This window comes from Euleptes europaea, chromosome 18, assembly GCF_029931775.1.
Source record: "Euleptes europaea isolate rEulEur1 chromosome 18, rEulEur1.hap1, whole genome shotgun sequence".
NCBI lineage: Eukaryota > Metazoa > Chordata > Lepidosauria > Squamata > Sphaerodactylidae > Euleptes > Euleptes europaea.
The window spans coordinates 42,158,980-42,175,728 of NC_079329.1; the positions used below are offsets into that span (position 1 = coordinate 42,158,980).

General features: G+C 49.8%; 1 protein-coding gene across 1 annotated transcript in view; it reads right to left on the minus strand.

Annotated features, from left to right (window-relative positions):
* Positions 1-16,749, minus strand: part of POLR1A (RNA polymerase I subunit A) — a 139,834-nt gene that overhangs the window by 117,006 nt on the left and 6,079 nt on the right. The window contains exons 6-10 of the mRNA XM_056864736.1: positions 15,607-15,693; positions 4,793-4,895; positions 4,506-4,668; positions 997-1,170; positions 666-788 (exon numbers count right to left, since the gene is read on the minus strand). Coding sequence (XP_056720714.1) covers positions 666-788; positions 997-1,170; positions 4,506-4,668; positions 4,793-4,895; positions 15,607-15,693 — 650 coding nt within the window. The remainder of the gene's footprint in view (positions 1-665; positions 789-996; positions 1,171-4,505; positions 4,669-4,792; positions 4,896-15,606; positions 15,694-16,749) is intronic.

A 16,749-nucleotide genomic window follows, 5' to 3' on the forward strand; every position in this document is an offset into this window, starting at 1 on the left:
TTATGAAAACCAAAACACCAATGACCTATCAACAAAGGCCTGGGGTAATAAAAATGTCTTCTCTAGAACCTGATGCCCAGAGTAGTAGGCAAGGGCCGAAACGGGCGTACAGCAGAAATTCCACAGATGAGGCACCACAAGAGAAGAAGTCCTGCCTGTGGCCCACCTCCCCACAGAAGATGGACACTCGCACGGCAGAGCTGCAGTGAAGGTCTCAACAGTCGAGCTGGTTCATATGGAAGTCGAAGGCACTTAAGACAAAAGGTCCCGGGGAAGTGAGCGGCAGTGATCTAGTTCAAAGCTTCTTAAACTGTGGGTCGTGAGCCCATACGGCGTCGCGTTACTAAATGTGGGGGTCGTGAAAAATTTGGCAACAGTAAAATAATTGTTTTAAAATAAATTTCTTTATTAATTATTGTCAGTAAACGTTTGATTTATATACCTATTTTACATACCTATATACCTGGAGTCGCGTAAAAATGTCTCGGGCAAAAAGGGGTCACGAGTGGAAAAAGTTTAAGAAGCCCTGGCTCTGGTTCCTGATCTCCGTCTTCACGGGCAATAATTCACTATGCCAGAGGCTAACCAGAGTACGGAAACCTATAAATCCACTCATTTAAAACCTCCCCACTAATAAGTCATCTCCTTCACTGTTTGCTTCTTACCATAGGAATGCCGATCTCATTGGTCCCAATGTACATGTCAGGGCAAATGACTGACCGGGCCGCATAATCCACTCGCTTGCCCATCATATGTTTGCGGAACAGGCCCTCCTTTTTTTCCAAAATCTTCAATTATAAATTTGAAATAAAAAAGAGACACATTGAAAAGGTCATGCCACTGTCACCATCTCAATTGCCAGCAATACGACCGTGGAAATGCCCACTTCTACTAAAGGAATATTTAAAAAAAAAAAAAACCCACAACCCCTCCAGGTTGTGTACAACTGTACAACTTCATTATAGTTCTCAAAAAAACCATCCTTGCAGCTCTCACCTGACGCACTCCGGGGAATTTTTCAGTCATGAGCTTGTCCATGTCACTGTCAAACAAAATATTGACATGGCTCTGAAGACGAATCCAGAGGTTGTACAGCTTATCTGCCATGGTCTGCCCAAGGAGGGTCACCAGGAAGGAGCGGTCCAGGAGCTCCGAGGGCTGCTCCGCTGGCTGTGGGACAGACGACAATGCGTCAGCGCTGGCAGAGGCGCCAAAGCAACAGAGGAGGGGAGGGGGGGGAGTGGCAGGCGGATTCATAGCACCAGTTCCGGAAGCTGCCTGACTTGGGAGTCATGAGGGTTAGATGGCAGGAAGAAAGCGCAGGGCACACACAGCCTCAGGCGCTTCCCTGCACTGCGCCCCAAATGGTACACAGAGCTTTGGGGAGGCTAGCTAACAACAAAACTTGCCTCTGTGCAGCGTGGTCTTGCTCTTCATTTAAATTTGATCAGCTATATCACACAAAGAAAGGGAAGGGACACCCTCAGATGAGGGGTTGGGGGGGAAAGGTGCTCCAGAACAAGTTCATTATGGCTAAACGTGTCTCAATCCATCAGGGGCACCTTCACCGGCACTAAAACAAACAATAACAAAAATATGAAAAATCCTCCCTTGTGACCTTGAGTGGAGCGCTCTCTTCAATCATCAGTGATCAAGGTTCTTTTAAAACTGGACCATTTAAATCAAGATGGCTCCAAAACAACTTCTATATCAACAACGGTGGAGTCTTCAAGTAGGAAGCAGATGCGTATCTGTAAACATACCGATGGACTGATCTTTGTTCACAGGTGGTGCAGGGAGGCCAGCTGAGGATGGAACTGTTGCTGCCCTCAACTATATGTTTTCATATCCCGCAAAACTTGTTTTAGAGGTTTTTGCCACCAGCGGCTGGTGGTGCTGCTTTCTTTGTTACTGCCCTTTGGCCAGGGGTAGGGGGAAGTTTCATATGGTTTGTGTCCAGTTTTTCCAGGGCCCTTTCGGCTGGAATAACCCTCTACACTAGATTCCAATTCTGTATCTCCACATCAGACTGGGAATCCTTTGTTAGGACTATGGAGAGGAAGGTTAGGCATCAATTTCACGCATCCATCCACGCTTTTGGCATTTTGCCCTCCCAAACACATACCTAGAGGACTGCAGATATGAAAAGAACCTGGCATACTGGAAGGCAATCATGAGCATAGGAAAGCAATGGTGTGCCATGTGAGCAACTGCTCTTTACACCTTATGACAGCAGTTTTTGAGCTGGGACTCCCTTCTAAACCTCTGGCCCAGCCTTGCAGTGCCTCAGGCCAGCAGTTGCAGGTGCCAGTGGCCAGAATTGAGCCAGCTCCTGGGAATGAATGGTGGTGCCGGGCAGTCCTTTGAAATGGGAGCCCCTCAAGAAAAAGAGTATAATGAGAGCTCAGCTGCTAGACGTTGTGTTTGCTGGGGAAGACTTCTAAGCTGCTAGTCTACTGTGTTGTTTCATGCATTTGATTGGAAAGGGGTCACACAACACATTGTTTGGCATCTGCCTATTGTCAGACTTCAGCAAATCACAGCTTTTCAGGCAATAGACCTTCAATCCAGGCAGAGCAGCGATTCAAAGATTTATTTCAGAAAGTCAGTGAGGCTGGAATACATGACAGGGGGAGTGTGGATACATTTATAGGGCTGATACAATAGGGTTACAGGAACAAAGAGACAATGTAGTAGTTTCCTGCCGGTAACGACTTAAGTAAAACTGAAACAGAAACAATTATGAACAATCAGTGGAGGAGATGGCCGAGCTCTCGGCTTTGTGCGCGGGACCCGATATCAGATAGAAGATTTACACGGGCGGGTCCCAATACAAGTGTAAATCTCTGGCCGGAGCTCGTGTGCAAAACGGGGGGGGGGGGAAGGAGTGCACGGAGAACTCCATTTTGTTTGCGGGGAAACCATCTTGTTTGAGGACGGAGCTGTCAGAAGCCCTATCTGACACCTGTTAAGCCCAGAATAAGAGCTGTGAGAATGCAGAGTGTCCCTCCTGTGACACCTTCGATATGACCCTGAGCTGAAAGTGCAAAATGAGATCAAAGGCTGTTTGGCCAAGTCCCTGAATCCTTTTTTATTCCCCTTTCCCAGAGATCAGCAGCAGCTGCCCTCGAAAGCTGGCCGGCCTTCATGCTGTGGTCTGAATGTGGCTTCTTCTCCCTCTTGTCCTGGCCGCTCTTTACCCTCCAGCTTTAAAGCAGAGGCTACTTGGGGGGGGGGGGTTGTTTGGCTCCTCAGGAAATCTGTTGAAGTGCTGCTCACTGAGGGAGGACGGGACCCTGTTTGTGTGGCTGGAATCCAGGAGAGGAAGAGTGGGAGGAAAAGGATGGAATACAGCCGAGTGATCTAAATGATAGTCAGAAGATCGTTGGTAAAAAGCCCGTTGATTTTTCCCATCTAACAGGACTTTTAGACCAAGAGCCTGATTAAAGATGTCAGGAAAGTTTGTATTTTTTATGCAAACCACTGGGAACTATTCAGGAGGGACTTTTATATCAACTCCTACATGTTTACAAGCGAAATGTAGTTTCCTTACCTGTTAGTAATAGTATTTTTATGGATTATTTAAAATTATTTAAATATTTTTTTAAAAAATGTTGATTAAGCCTTCCATCTTTTTGATGTTGGTAAAATGAGTACCCAGCTTGCTGGGGGTAAAGTATAGATGACTGGGGAAGGCTATGGCAAACCACCCCGTAAACACAGTCTGCCTAGTAAACATCGTTATTTCTGCTTCAGTACCCCTGAAGAAACTCCTCTGGGACTGAAATATATTGGGTCATGAGAAATCTGTTCTGGACCACCCTCCCTGAGGCTTTTCCTTGGGGGCGGGTCCCATCTATATATCTGATAGCAACATGTGGTGTCCATCTGTGGATGCCTAAATCCGCTGAGCGGGACCACGCTGACACTAAACAGGTTTTTCTGCAAATTTGGGGTACTTGGGGTTTGCAGAAAAATCTGAACAGGTAAAAAATATTCACTGGGGGTTTAAATCCCCCCCCCCAATTAAAAAAGTATTGTTTGAGCATGCACAGACAACTCACCGGTTGAGCTTGTAGTGGCGGATGCTGCAGGGATCCAGTTCAGGATCCACCATGGCTGAAGACACCAGGAAATGCCAGGAGCGGCTCTGTGCCCAGCCGCAGAGTCAGTGGACACCAGGAGAGGCTCCAGGCCCAGTTGCCGCAGCAGAGGACTCAGCAAGAGGCTCTGGGCCCAGAGGATGCTGGGAGCTACTCGGGGCTCAGAGCGGCTCCCAGGCATCATTGCTGTTGCCATGTGGCTTAAGGTGGGTAGTGGGGCCGGGGGGGGGAGATGAGATCCCCCCCCCCGCGCGAGTCTCGAGGGCCTCCTACTTGTTATACAGAATTTTGACCAATAACCTGAGACTGCAGAACTTGCATTAAAAAGACCATTAACGACTCACTAGATTTTAGCCAGATGTTTCACTAAATGCTGTGGGCACTGAAAAGTCTTCTCCTCACCTTCAGGGGGTCTCCCTCTTCAGTTTGCGTTGATTGCTTCAGATCTTGAGCCATGACAGCCAGAAGTTTCCGTGCTACCTGGGCATCTTTCATGACAGCTTGCAAGTTCACTGTTTGACCATTTGCAAACATCTGGTCTCCAACACAACTCACTGGACGATACCTATATCAGAACACACAAGTTATGAAGAGATAAGCAACACCCTCTTTCTATAACAATAAATCTCAAAGAACGCAAGAACAAAACCAACACTATATTGTGAAGAAGTCCAAGAATGTTTCATTACCTGGATGGCGGAACAACAAGTTTATCCAGGAAGAACATCTCAGGATTGAAACTGGAATCTCCACTGACCATCATGCCAGAAAAAAGTCTGCTGAGGAAGAAACCTGAACAGAACATTCAAAAATGTACTCAATGTAATCAAGCTGAATCCATAAAACATTGTCAGCTTATGCGATTTGCATCCAAGAACCAATGATGAAAATTGTATGCAAAATGCACGCACAGAAATACTGGACTTACTATGTGTGAGTTCGCTGTATGTTTGAGGTCATACCCGCAAGCACATAACAATGTAATTTTCTTCCTCTTAATTTTTTTAAAATTATTTTATCTTCATTAAGTGGGTTCTAGATCATATCACGGATAAATTTTTCCTAGAAGCTAAAATGACTAAACTGAGGATATTGTACTTTGGTCACATCATGAGAAGACAAGGAAAAGACAATATAATGCTAGGAAGAGTTGAAGGCAGTAGGAAAAGAGGAAGACCCAACATGAGATGGACGGACTCGATAAATGAAGCCCCAGGCCCCTCCGTTTGCAAGACCTGAGTTAACTACAGGATGCTTTGGAGGACACTGATTCATAGGGTCGCCACAAGCTGGAAGTGTCTTGACGGCACTTAACACACACGGATTCCAACCGCCATTCCCCCCCCCCCTTATCTGAAGGCTGAGTCTTCGCTGCCGCAGTCACAAAATGGAACGCTGGGTTAGGCTGAGTGTTCAGCTCTGCACATTTTTCGGGTTCAGGTTTAATAAACTCAAAATTTTCAATTATCTGAAAAGAGCCAATATAAGGATTTGGCTTTTTTTTTGATATTTCAAAAATTACTCGGTTTATTAAACACAAAATACCCGGGGGGGAGATGGCCAGCCCTAAGAACTATACTTTTCGAGGCAGAGCAGCACCTGACTTCTCCCTGCTTGGCTGGTCTGATCCTCTGCCTTCCTAAGAGCATGTCAGGTCCCGGGTGGGGCTAGGAGGCTGGGTAGTCGTGCGGTCCAAGGTCGAGTCAGTGGAGATCAAAACAGGAGTCCAAACGTGTCCAGAAGAAGAGTCATGAATCAAGCCGAGGGCTGGAGTTCCAGGAATTCAAGCCGGTCGGACAAAGGGTCAGGAGCTGAAATGGATGCGATGCAGTCCGGAAACTGAATCGTTGCTGCCACAGAGAAACCTCCCAACAGCCTGGAATATATGGTTCTCTGGTGGTGCACTCCTTTGCCCCACTAATTACCTAGCCTGGCTCCTGTCAGTAGGGCTGTTGATTCGGTTCGGCCCGAACTGAAAATCAGCCGAATTTCCCTTGATTCGGCGGATTTCAGTTCGGGACGAACCAAAATCAAAACTGGCGGGCAACCGGGGTGCCGAATTCAGCGAGTTCAGGAGTTCACGAATAAATCCAGCAAATTCGGGGCGTCAGTAAGCAGCATAACCGTCAGTAAGCAGCATTCTCCTCCCCCGGCCAATCGGTGGCCAAGCTGGGTCTCCTTCTGGCCAATCAATCAGGATTGAATACTGGAGGAATCAGCTGATGTGCGGCCCGACCGGGGAGAGAGAGAGAGAGAGAGGGAAATCCTCTTGTGTGTGTGTGTGTGGGGGGGGGTGCTTGTGCACATTCACTCCTTTCCGTGGGTGCAGGGGGTGCATTTTTGAGGGTACAGACCCCAAACTTTCAGCGGAGATTCAGACAAGCCTTCTTAAGAGACCACCCAAGTTTTGTAAAGATGGGTTCAGTGGGGGCAGAAATATCGGCTCCCCCCTTTTCTCTTTCCGTGGCTGCAGGGGGCGCATTTTTGGGTGTGCCGACCCCAAACTTTCAGCGGAGCTTCAGACAAGGCTTCTTAAGAGACCACCCAAGTTTTGTAAACATTGGGTCGGGGGGGCGAGATATGGGCTTTCCCCTTTTCCCTATTGGGATGAATGGATCACCCTCGAGAGATGCATACATATGGATCTCATATTGGATACAAATGGAATCATATTGGATTACTCAGCCTCCCAGCCCCTCCTGATGGAACAGAAGACAGCCACAGTAAGACCCCTTTGGGGGCTTTAATCTATAATTTTTCCTTTCTGTGTGTATGTGGGGGGGGAAACAGAGTCTGTGTGTGTGTCTGGAGGGAGCAGTTTCTTTGGGTGGGGGGGAGCCAAAGGGGGCTTTTGCTGGTTCTGCCTGGGGTGTGTGTTCCCCCTCCAGTCTCTCTCTCCCTGGTTTGAGGGGGGGGGTTCAGTTTTGTGTCTTCAGGTTTTCCCTCATTCATAAGATCAGTTAGGTTATTTCGATGCTTGCTCAAAACTGGTTTTCAAATGGTGACTTAAAGAATGCACCTGCCTGGTCCCAAGTCCAATGCAAAAGGAGAAATTCCACCCCTTCCTGCTCATTATGCATAGCTAGCTGCCTCTGTCCCTTTCCATGGTTTGTAAACTCCCAGGTGTCAGGTGTTGCTTTGCACTGTTGCAAAGGTGTTGCATTGCGTGCTTGTGTTGCTTTGCAGTTGTATTGCTTTGCAAATTTTTTCACACCTGCCCCGCCCTCGTTCTCAGCTGTTTGTCAGGACTGGGAGCTTTGTGTGTGGGCGGCATGCTCTGCTCGGAGATACACATTAAGGGTGGGGGGACCCCTTTCGGTGCCCATATCTCAGCCCCCCCTGACCCAATCTTTACAAAACTTGGGGGGGTCTTTCAAGAAGCGTTCTTCGAAGCTCCTCTGAAAGTTTGGGACCTTTACCCCCAAAAATGCCCCCCCAGAGCCGTGGAAAGGCGCGGTTGTGTTTTTAATGGCTTTATTCGGCTGAATTTTTTTTCCGAACTGTGAATTCCCGCCGAATTGCATGGACCCGAAGCGGGGGAGTTCGGACTTCGGCATATCCCGAATCTAAACGGGCCGAATTCAGCTAAATCCGAACTATACCGAATTTTTTTAAATTCAACAGCCCTACCTGTCAGTATTCAGGGCTTTGTGTTCGCCTATACTTTCGTGCATTCCTGCGGCGGGTGTCTAAAACTTTGCGTAGTCTTTCCCTCAGCCTAACTACAGGCGGGGGTGATTCTACCAGCTGCAGCTGTCTCTCTTCCTCATTACTCATGCTAGAAGCGGGGGCTTCAGCCTTTGATAGAGACCATTTGCTAACTTCTGAGGTGGTAGAGGGCCCAGCCTCTGCCTCTGCTGCCAACTCATCCAGGAGCTCTGTCTGTTCAGTGTCCCTGCTGACCATGACATTATCCCCCCCGCAGCCCCCCCATCCAGTGGGCCTGGTTTCGTAGGGTATGAGTCGTGAAACTGTTGAAGCAGGTGCGGGTATGGAGGTTCTCCGCAGGTTCCCAAGACGATCTTTGGGGCCATAACCTTCCCAATCCATGAGGTATTGCAGATTCCCCCTGTGGATCCGAGAATCCAAGATATCGTGCACCTCATATTCCTCCTGATCCTCGATCATCACAGGAGGTGGCGGCTGGGTTGGAGGTCAGCCAGGATCGGGTGGCCCGAACGGCGCTAGCAGTGACCGGTGGAAGACCGGATGGAGGTGGAGTGTCGGTGGTAACTGGAGCCTGAAAGTGACCGGGTTTCCTTGTTCTGAAATAGGGAAGAGACGAATGAAGCGAGCACACAACTTACGGGAATGTCCCAGATAACAAAGGTATCAGGTAGACAGCCAGACGCGATCTCCGGGTTTGAGCACCGGGTCTTCTTGTCGTTTCTGGTCTGCAATGGCTTTGTAGGCATCTTTTGCCCATTGGAGCTGTTCTTGTAGTAGGTTCTGTAGCGCTTGCAATTCCTGTAAGCGAGTTTCTATGGCAGGGACATTGGTAGGCGGGAGGGTCGCCGGGAAATAGCGGGGAGTGTACCCGTAGTTCGCGATGAACGGAGTCTGCTGTGTGGACGAGTGCACTGCGTTGTTATAAGCAAACTCCGCGAGCGAAAGTAGAGTAGCCCAGCTGTCTTGCTGATAACTCGTATAACGGAGATATTGTTCGAGAGTGGCGTTAGTCCGCTCTGTTTGGCCATCGGATTGGGGGTGGTATGCCGAGGTTAGGTGCACCTGAGTGTCTAGACACGAGTGGAAGGCTTTCCAGAACCGGGAGGTGAACTGAGACCCTCTGTCGGATATTACATGTCGGGGAGCCCATGTAGCCGGAAGATGTGCTGGATATATAGCTGAGCTGTATCTTGGCTGAAGGGAGCTTTGGACAAGGAATGAAATAGGCCATTTTGGTGAGGAGATCCACGACCACCATTATACAGGTATACCCCATGGATCGGGGTAATTCTGTGATAAAATCCATGGAGATGGTATTCCATGGACCATCCGGTACTGGTAGTGGCTGTAGAAGTCCCGTGGGTTAACCCAGAATTTCTTTAGCCCTCCGATACATCTCACAGGAGCTGATGTACCGGGCGACGTCCACACGAAGTCGAGGCCACCAGAATTCACAGGTTAGTAGGTGTACAGTTTTATGCTGCTCGAAATGTCCTGCGGGGCGAGCGTCATGTGATAGTCGCAGCACCTGGGTATGTAGGGGCCCGGCTGGTACGTAGAGGTGTCCCCGGTGTAGTAGAAGTCCTGCCTGAGTGGTGAAGTCTGGGGAGAGACTTTCCTGAAGCTCTCTAAGGCGTTGTTGAGCCCATGGATCATTGGTCTGGTGAGTCCGGATGTTTTCTGTTAAGTCTGGGTGATCCGTAGCTGCGAAGACCGATGGTGGCAGAATGGTACCTGTAGGCCGATCTTGGGTTGGTATGGGAGCGTATTCAGGTTTTCGGAATAACGCATCTGCTTTGCTGTTTTGGTTCTGTGGGATGTAGGAGATAACGGAAATCAAACCAGGAAAAGAAGAGGGACCACAGGATCTGACATTGGTTTAAGCATCGAGTGGTCTGGAGATGTTCTAGATTGTGGTGATCGGTCAGCACTTGTACTGGATGACGTGCCCCTTCAAGGTGGTGCCTCCACACTTCAAAGGCCACTTTAATGGCAAGCAACTCTTGTTCCCAAATGGTGTAGTTTCTCTCTGCCGCCATCAGCTGTTGGGAGTAATAAGCACAAGGCTGCCAGGGTTGAGAGGGGTCAACCCTCTGAGATAGAACGGCTCCCAGGCCTACGTTGGAGGCATCGGCCTCTACTAGGAAGGGCAATTGAGGGTCCAGGTACCTCAGGAGCAGCCCAGTGGTGAAACAAGTCTTCAAATCCACAACGGCTATTTCAGCCTTGGGAGTCCATTGAAATGGTTCCTTAGGTCGGAGAAGTTTAGTCAGTGGTACGGTACAGTCCGCGTAGGCCGGGATGAACTGCAGGTAGTAGTTGGCAAAGCCAAGGAACCGTTGTAGATCCTTGTGGTTGCAAGGAGCTTGCCAATTCTGAACAGCCACCACTTTGCTTGGATCCATCATAATTACCTGAGGCGAGAAGATGTGACCCAGGAATTCAACAGACCGCTGGTCAAACTCACATTTTTCCAGTTTGGCATAGAGGCCATGGTCCCGGAGCCGCTGCAAAACCTGGCGGATGTGGGCGGTATGCTGAGAAGGGGTTTTGAGAGTATACCAGGATATCATCCAAGTAGATGATGACACAATGGTCTAACAAGTCTCGGAAGACATTGTTCATTAGTCTCTGAAACACGGCAGGGGCATTGGTCAACCCAAATGGCATCACCAGGTATTCGCACTGCCCGTACCAGGTGCCAAACTCTGTCTTCCACTCATCACCGGCACAAATCCTGACCAAGTTGTATGCACCACGAAGATCTAGCTTGGTGTATATCCGGGCTCCCTTAAGGCAGTCTAGCAGTTCAGGGATCAGCGGGAGGGGGTATCGGTCCCTCACGGTGATTTTGTTGAGGGCTCGATAATCGTTGCAGGGGCGAAGTTCTCCTCCCTTCTTCTTTACAAAGAGAACCAGCGCTGAGAGCAGAGAGGTAGATGGCCAGATGAAACCTCGGGTCAGATTTTTGGAGAGAAAATCTCGTAGGGCTTCCAATTCGGGTTCCGACATGGGATATAAGCGCCCTGCCAGCAGCCCCCCCCCCCCCCGGGAATCAGGTCTATGGCACAATCATAGGGCCGCTGCGGGAGAAGTTTATCTGCCCCCTTCTTTTCAAACACATCCGCATAGTCGGCATACTTTGACAGAAGCTGCAGGGGCATGGCAAGAGTGGTAGCCGACAGGATGCCGGGAGATGCAAGGTGAGGGCACGGTTTCCGAAGTTGGAGTTCTTGTTCTTCCCAGTTGATGAGGGGGTTGTGGGTCTTGAGCCAGGAGAGACCCAGGACTAATGGAAACCGTGGCATGCTGGCCACATCAAACTGGATCTGCTCTGTGTGATGATCCACCTGGAGAATGACTGGGAGGTCTCTTGGGTCACCAGTCCGGAGCGTAGGAGGCGTCCGTCAATGGCTTCCACAAGGGCTTGCGTCTCCTTGGTTTGGATTGGAATTTGGTGCTGCTTGGTAAAGGCAGTGTCGATAAAACAACGAGCTGCACCGGAGTCCAGCATGGCATATACACAGAGCCACCGCCCATCCGGCAGATGGAGCTTGACGGGGATCAGGAATGGGCCTTGGTTCTGAGCGAAGAGCTCAGGGGAGTCAGAAACGAGCCCCAAGCCATCAGTCCCATTCAGACTTGGGGTGAGTCTTTTGGCGGGGGGTTGCTACCAGATGTCCTGTGGCTTCAGGTCTGGGGCGTTTGGTCGGGCAGTTGGATGAGAAATGCCCGGTCTTCCCACTGTACAGACAGAGGTTCAGAGCTTGGCGTCGCCTTTTCTCCTCGGGTGTAAGATGAGGCCGGGCTGCTCCCAGCTGCATGGGTTCTGGCTCGCCTCTAGTGCTAGGGAACGTGGGGAGTGGTAGGGAGGTTGTAGCTCTGGATGGTCCCGGGGGGGCGACAGCTAGTGCGAGCTTGGCGACAGCCCTCTAGGCATAAGGTAATAAGGTATTGGAGGTGGATGGGCAGTCAACCCGGGCCAGTTCATCAAATACTTTGTCAGCCAGCCCGTCCATATATTGATCCATCAGGGCCGGCTCATTCCAGCTCAAATCTTGAGCTAGTAGCCTGAACTCAGTGGTGTATTGGGCTACTGACTCCTTCCCTTGCTTCAGGGCCCTTATTTTCCGGTTTGCCGTGGCTGCTTGTTGTGGGTTGGCATAAGCAGCAGACAAATAGTCTAGGAATCCCTGGAACTTGGTGAGTAAAGGAGAAGAGCCCACCAACAAAGGAGTTGCCCATTTGGCAGCCTGCCCCTTTAAAAGGCTGATGATAAAACAGACCTTGGTTTTATCAGAAGGGAAATCTCGTGCTCGCAGTTCAATATAAAGTTTGCATTGGGCCAAAAAAGCAGCAAGCTCCCCCACGTCACCTCCAAATTTCTCGGGGGGGCTTACCGGGCACTTGGGAGGAGGAATGGCAGCAGCTGGTGGGAGTGATTGTCGTAGCTGCAGCTGAGCCACTGCCTGGGTCAGTTGGTGTACCTGCTGCAGCAGGGTGGACATCTTAGGTCCAGCGGTGGCTTCCATTCTGTGAGGTAAGCCGGTGGATGAGAAGATGGGGGAGGAAGGAATCTGTCAGGTCCCGGGCGGGGCTAGGAGGCTGGGTAGTCGTGCGGTCCAAGGTCGAGTCAGTGGAGATCAAAACAGGAGTCCAAACGTGTCCAGAAGAAGAGTCGTGAATCAAGCCGAGGGTTGGAGTTCCAGGAATTCAAGCCAGTCGGACAAAGGGTCAGGAGCTGAAATGGATGCGAGGCAGTCTGGAAACTGAATCGTTGTTTCCAGAGAAACCTCCCAACAGCCTGGAATATATGGTTCTCTGGTGGTGCACTCCTTTGCCCCACCTAGCCTGGCTCCTGTCAGTATTCAGGGCTTTGTGTTCGCCTATACTCCCGTGCATTCCTGCGGCGAGTGTCTAAATCTTTGCATAGTATTTCCCTCAGCCTAGCTACAGGCGGTGATTCTACCAGCTGAAGCTATCTCTCTTCCTCATTACTCATGCTAGGAGCGGGGGCTTCAGCCTTTGATAGAGACCATTTGCTAACTTCTGAGGTGGTAGAGGGCCCAGGCTCTGCCTCTGATGCCAACTCATCCAGGAGCTCTGTCTGTTCAGTGTCCTGGTCCCTGCTGACCACGACAGAGCATAACAAAAGGTACATTCTGTGGTAGCTGATCAGTTCTGGGAAGTTCTATCCCCCTTTGACAATAAGCTGCATATGTTCTCTGAAAGAGCAAGAAAAGGAAATTTCCATTAGCTCCTGGAAGCCAATTCAATGTACTGTATATACTCGCATATAAGCCGAGTTTTCCAGCCCAAAAAAAGGGCTGAAAAAGCCAGCCTTGGCTTATACGCGGGTCAATATGGTAGAGGGGGGAGGGGGGAGGGAGGGGGGAACTTACTGCCGCCGGCCGCACCGCCGCTTCCTGGCGCCTGGGGCGGCCTCCTGCAGCTGCAGGGAGGCTGCCCCAGCCCTCGCCGCGCCGCTGCTTCCTGCCACCTGGGGCGGCCTCCTGCAGCTGCAGGGAGGCTGCCCCAGCCCTCGCCGGGCCGCACCGCCAGGAGCGGCCTCCTGCAGCTGCAGGGAGGCTGCCCCGGCCCTCGCCGGGCTGCGCCGCTACTTCCTGCCACCTGGGGCGGCCTCCTGCAGCTGCAGGGAGGCTGCCCCAGCCCTCACCGGGCCGCGCCGCCGGGAGCGGCCTCCTGCAGCTGCAGGGAGGCTGCCCCGGCCCTCGCCGCGCCGCCGCTTGCTGCCGCCGGGAGCGGCCTCCTGCAGCTGCAGGGAGGCTGCCCTGGCCCTCGCCGGGCCGCCGTCGCTGCCGCTGGGCCCGCGCCGCTTGCTGCCAGGAGCCCAGAAGGTAAGCCTGCAGGGGGGGAGGGGTTATAAGCCGACCCTCGGCTTATATGCGGGTGCCTAATTTTTCCCCATTTTGGGGGAGAAATTAGGCACCTCGGCTTATACGCGGGTCGGCTTATACACGAGTATATACGGTACTTGCTTTTCTGCCCAATCGGTACCATCGAATATACCAACTATTTTGGGAATTTCTCATAGTGTAAGCTCAATAGGGGCAAAAGTGTTCCAATGGCATATAGAGCCCTTTGCTTTTGAGATGTCTGCAGCTACCAAGAAGGTGGAGAGTTTGTGTGCAGCTCTGTGAAGCGGAGCACCCTCCATCCTGGGAGATGCCCTGCCCTACAGCCCCTGTTCTGATCCAAGTCCCTCCTTTTCTGAGCACATGCTAAGAGCTGCCTCCAAGCACTTCCCCTCTGCTCTGATCAAGCTGATTACAATATGCATATTGCATATCTGCATCCTTTACATCACCTCTCCAACGGTCTGACTGGGATAAAAAGACTCCGATCTCCATTCCTACTTGTGTTTGACAAAGGGAGTGGCTGACTCTCAAAAGATTATACCCTGAAAATCTTGTTGGTTCTCTAAGGGGCTACAGGATGCAAATTAACAACTAAAAAACAAGTCTGGGGTAACAGATAAGTTTGGGGAAGTAATATTCCCCTTTTTAACAAGAAGTTCTGATTGATTGGAATGTGGTTCAGTAAAAAAAAAAATGTCTCAAGTTTCAAAACACAAGCTGATCCCTAAAATTTGTGTGGTCATTTGAGCTTTTTTTACCCAACCAACACATGGGACAAAAGTCTGTTTTGTTTTTTGGTTTTGTCAGAGCAACACCAGTACTCCCCACATGAATTAAATTCCTGGTCTGACTCTCTCCATTCTTGAGTGCATGCTGGCAGCTAAATCCTGCAGGGAGGTTACAGCACCTTTCTTTGACAAGAAGCCACCAATTATTCATTTTCTTCATCGGCTTACAACCACAGGGATTGAACTTCCTGCACCAGGTCTAACAACAGACATTAATATTCAGCAGCCTGCCGTAGCCTGTTCACACACTTATTATTTATGTGTTTATTTTATTTAAAATATTTATTACGGAGCTCAAGGAGGCATGCAATATTAATAAAATACATAAAATAGATTACCTAAAAACATAAAACCAAAATTTTGTTACAGCGAGCACATGTACAACCTGAATGTACCTGCACATGCCTGTTGGTAAGAAAGAGCCAACGCGTGTCCACTATACAAATGAAACTGGTGACCAGTACCTGGGTAATAGTGGGGTTTCAATCATATGTTCAACTTCACATGTGCTGAATGCTGAGAATTCAATAGGGATCATAAAGAAAAATCAAGTGTATGCTGTTTACAGATAATACATGCATTCACTGTAACTTGTGAACAGGGCTTGCGAGAAAAGGTGAAGTGGTTGCCTGGGCTGACCAAAGCTGAGGACAGCAGAGTGGGAAACAAGCATCCAGCAAACGGTTGTGTGGGCAGTTCTCCAGCACAAGCCTTACTGAGATGCAAAGGCTCCTGAGCAGCGCCCATCCACTTCCATGAGGCTCTTGCTCAGACGAGCTCCCTGCGGGGTGAGGCGCAGGGGGATCATCACAGTCTAAAGGGATCATCAAGGCTGAGTACTGAAGCGCAGACAGTGTTTCCGACAGAGCAGGAGCAGCATTTTTCGTTCATTCCAGACCCCAAAACCAAATAGATGCCACATTGTACACTCTTTCACTATATTGGTAGAAGCGAATATACCTCCCTTCTGCCATCAAAAATGCCTTTCTAGAAGCAAGGAATTGTCAAAAGTCAGAAAAGCCAAACCACCAGCCACTGACAGCAAATCATACTTTGTGACTCTGCAAATGTGGCCCAGATACCACATACATTCCAAGGTGCTGTATCACTAGTGCCATCTTTTGAGACCAACTATCAATGGGTCACAACAGATCCTGCTGTTTTTACCTTCGTTCTTCCACAGAGCTTCAATGTGGTCTTTGGCAGTGCTAGGCGTCAGGTAACCTCGTTTTCCCAGTTGCGTTTCATCTATGGCTACGGAATTGAAATCCAAGGTTAAATTATGAAATATATTTATTTCAAACCACTTGCAAGACACTTTCCAGTTGTATAAATACAGGATAGGGAGGGGAGGGGCCGTGGCTCAGTGGTAGAGCATCTGCTTGGCATGCAGAAGGTCCCAGGTTCAATCCCCGGCATCTCCAGTTAAAGGGATTAGGCAAGTAGGTGATGTGAAAGACCCCTGCCAGAGACCCTGGAGAACCGCTGCCAGTCTGAGTAGACAAGACTGACTTTGATGGCCCCAGGGTCTGATTCAGTATGAGGCAGCTTCATGTGTTCATGTGATACTAACAAAAACGGCATTTGTTCAATACCCATGGCAGTCTACAAAGGCCTGTGCAAAGCCGCCCACGCAAAAGGCGAACTGAGCATCCCCAGGGATTATCATGGATACCTGAATGCCAATCTCAAGTGAAATGTACAGTGAAAATGCCACACATCGTCTCTGAGTCTCCTGACATATGAGCAGTGGAGGGCTGTCTCTGAGTGTGTATATTTCAGCTAAAATAATGCAACTGATATTCTCTTCATGTAGGTTGGGAACAGAAAAATCGGCTGCCTGCTTGAGTCAACCTTAAGTGCGTGCAGTGGTTCATTTTTTAATAGTTTAGGAACTAGATGAAGATTTCCATCCCTTTTGCTGGACGCACACAATTAAAAGCTGCTCTGCTACTAGCCTTGGTGACTAAAGGGACTCTCATATTTATAGGCAACAAACCTCTGAAACCCAGGACTGGGAGGCAACGTCAGGGGAAGGACTTTGCCCCTCTGCTGTGTGAGAGGAGGAGACTGAACGGGGAGGGGGGCACCAGAGAGTGCTCATTTCATCCCCTTTTGACATTTTTATCATCCTTCTCTTTGTGCCACTGTGGCACCAGAGTGTTCAACTAGGATCTGAGAAACCCAGATTCGAATCCTCATTATGCCAGGGGAGCTCGCTGGGTGACCTTGGGCCAGTCACTCTCTCTCGGACTAGCCTACCTCACAGGGTTGTTGTGAGGATAAAACGGAGATGGGGAGATATAAGCC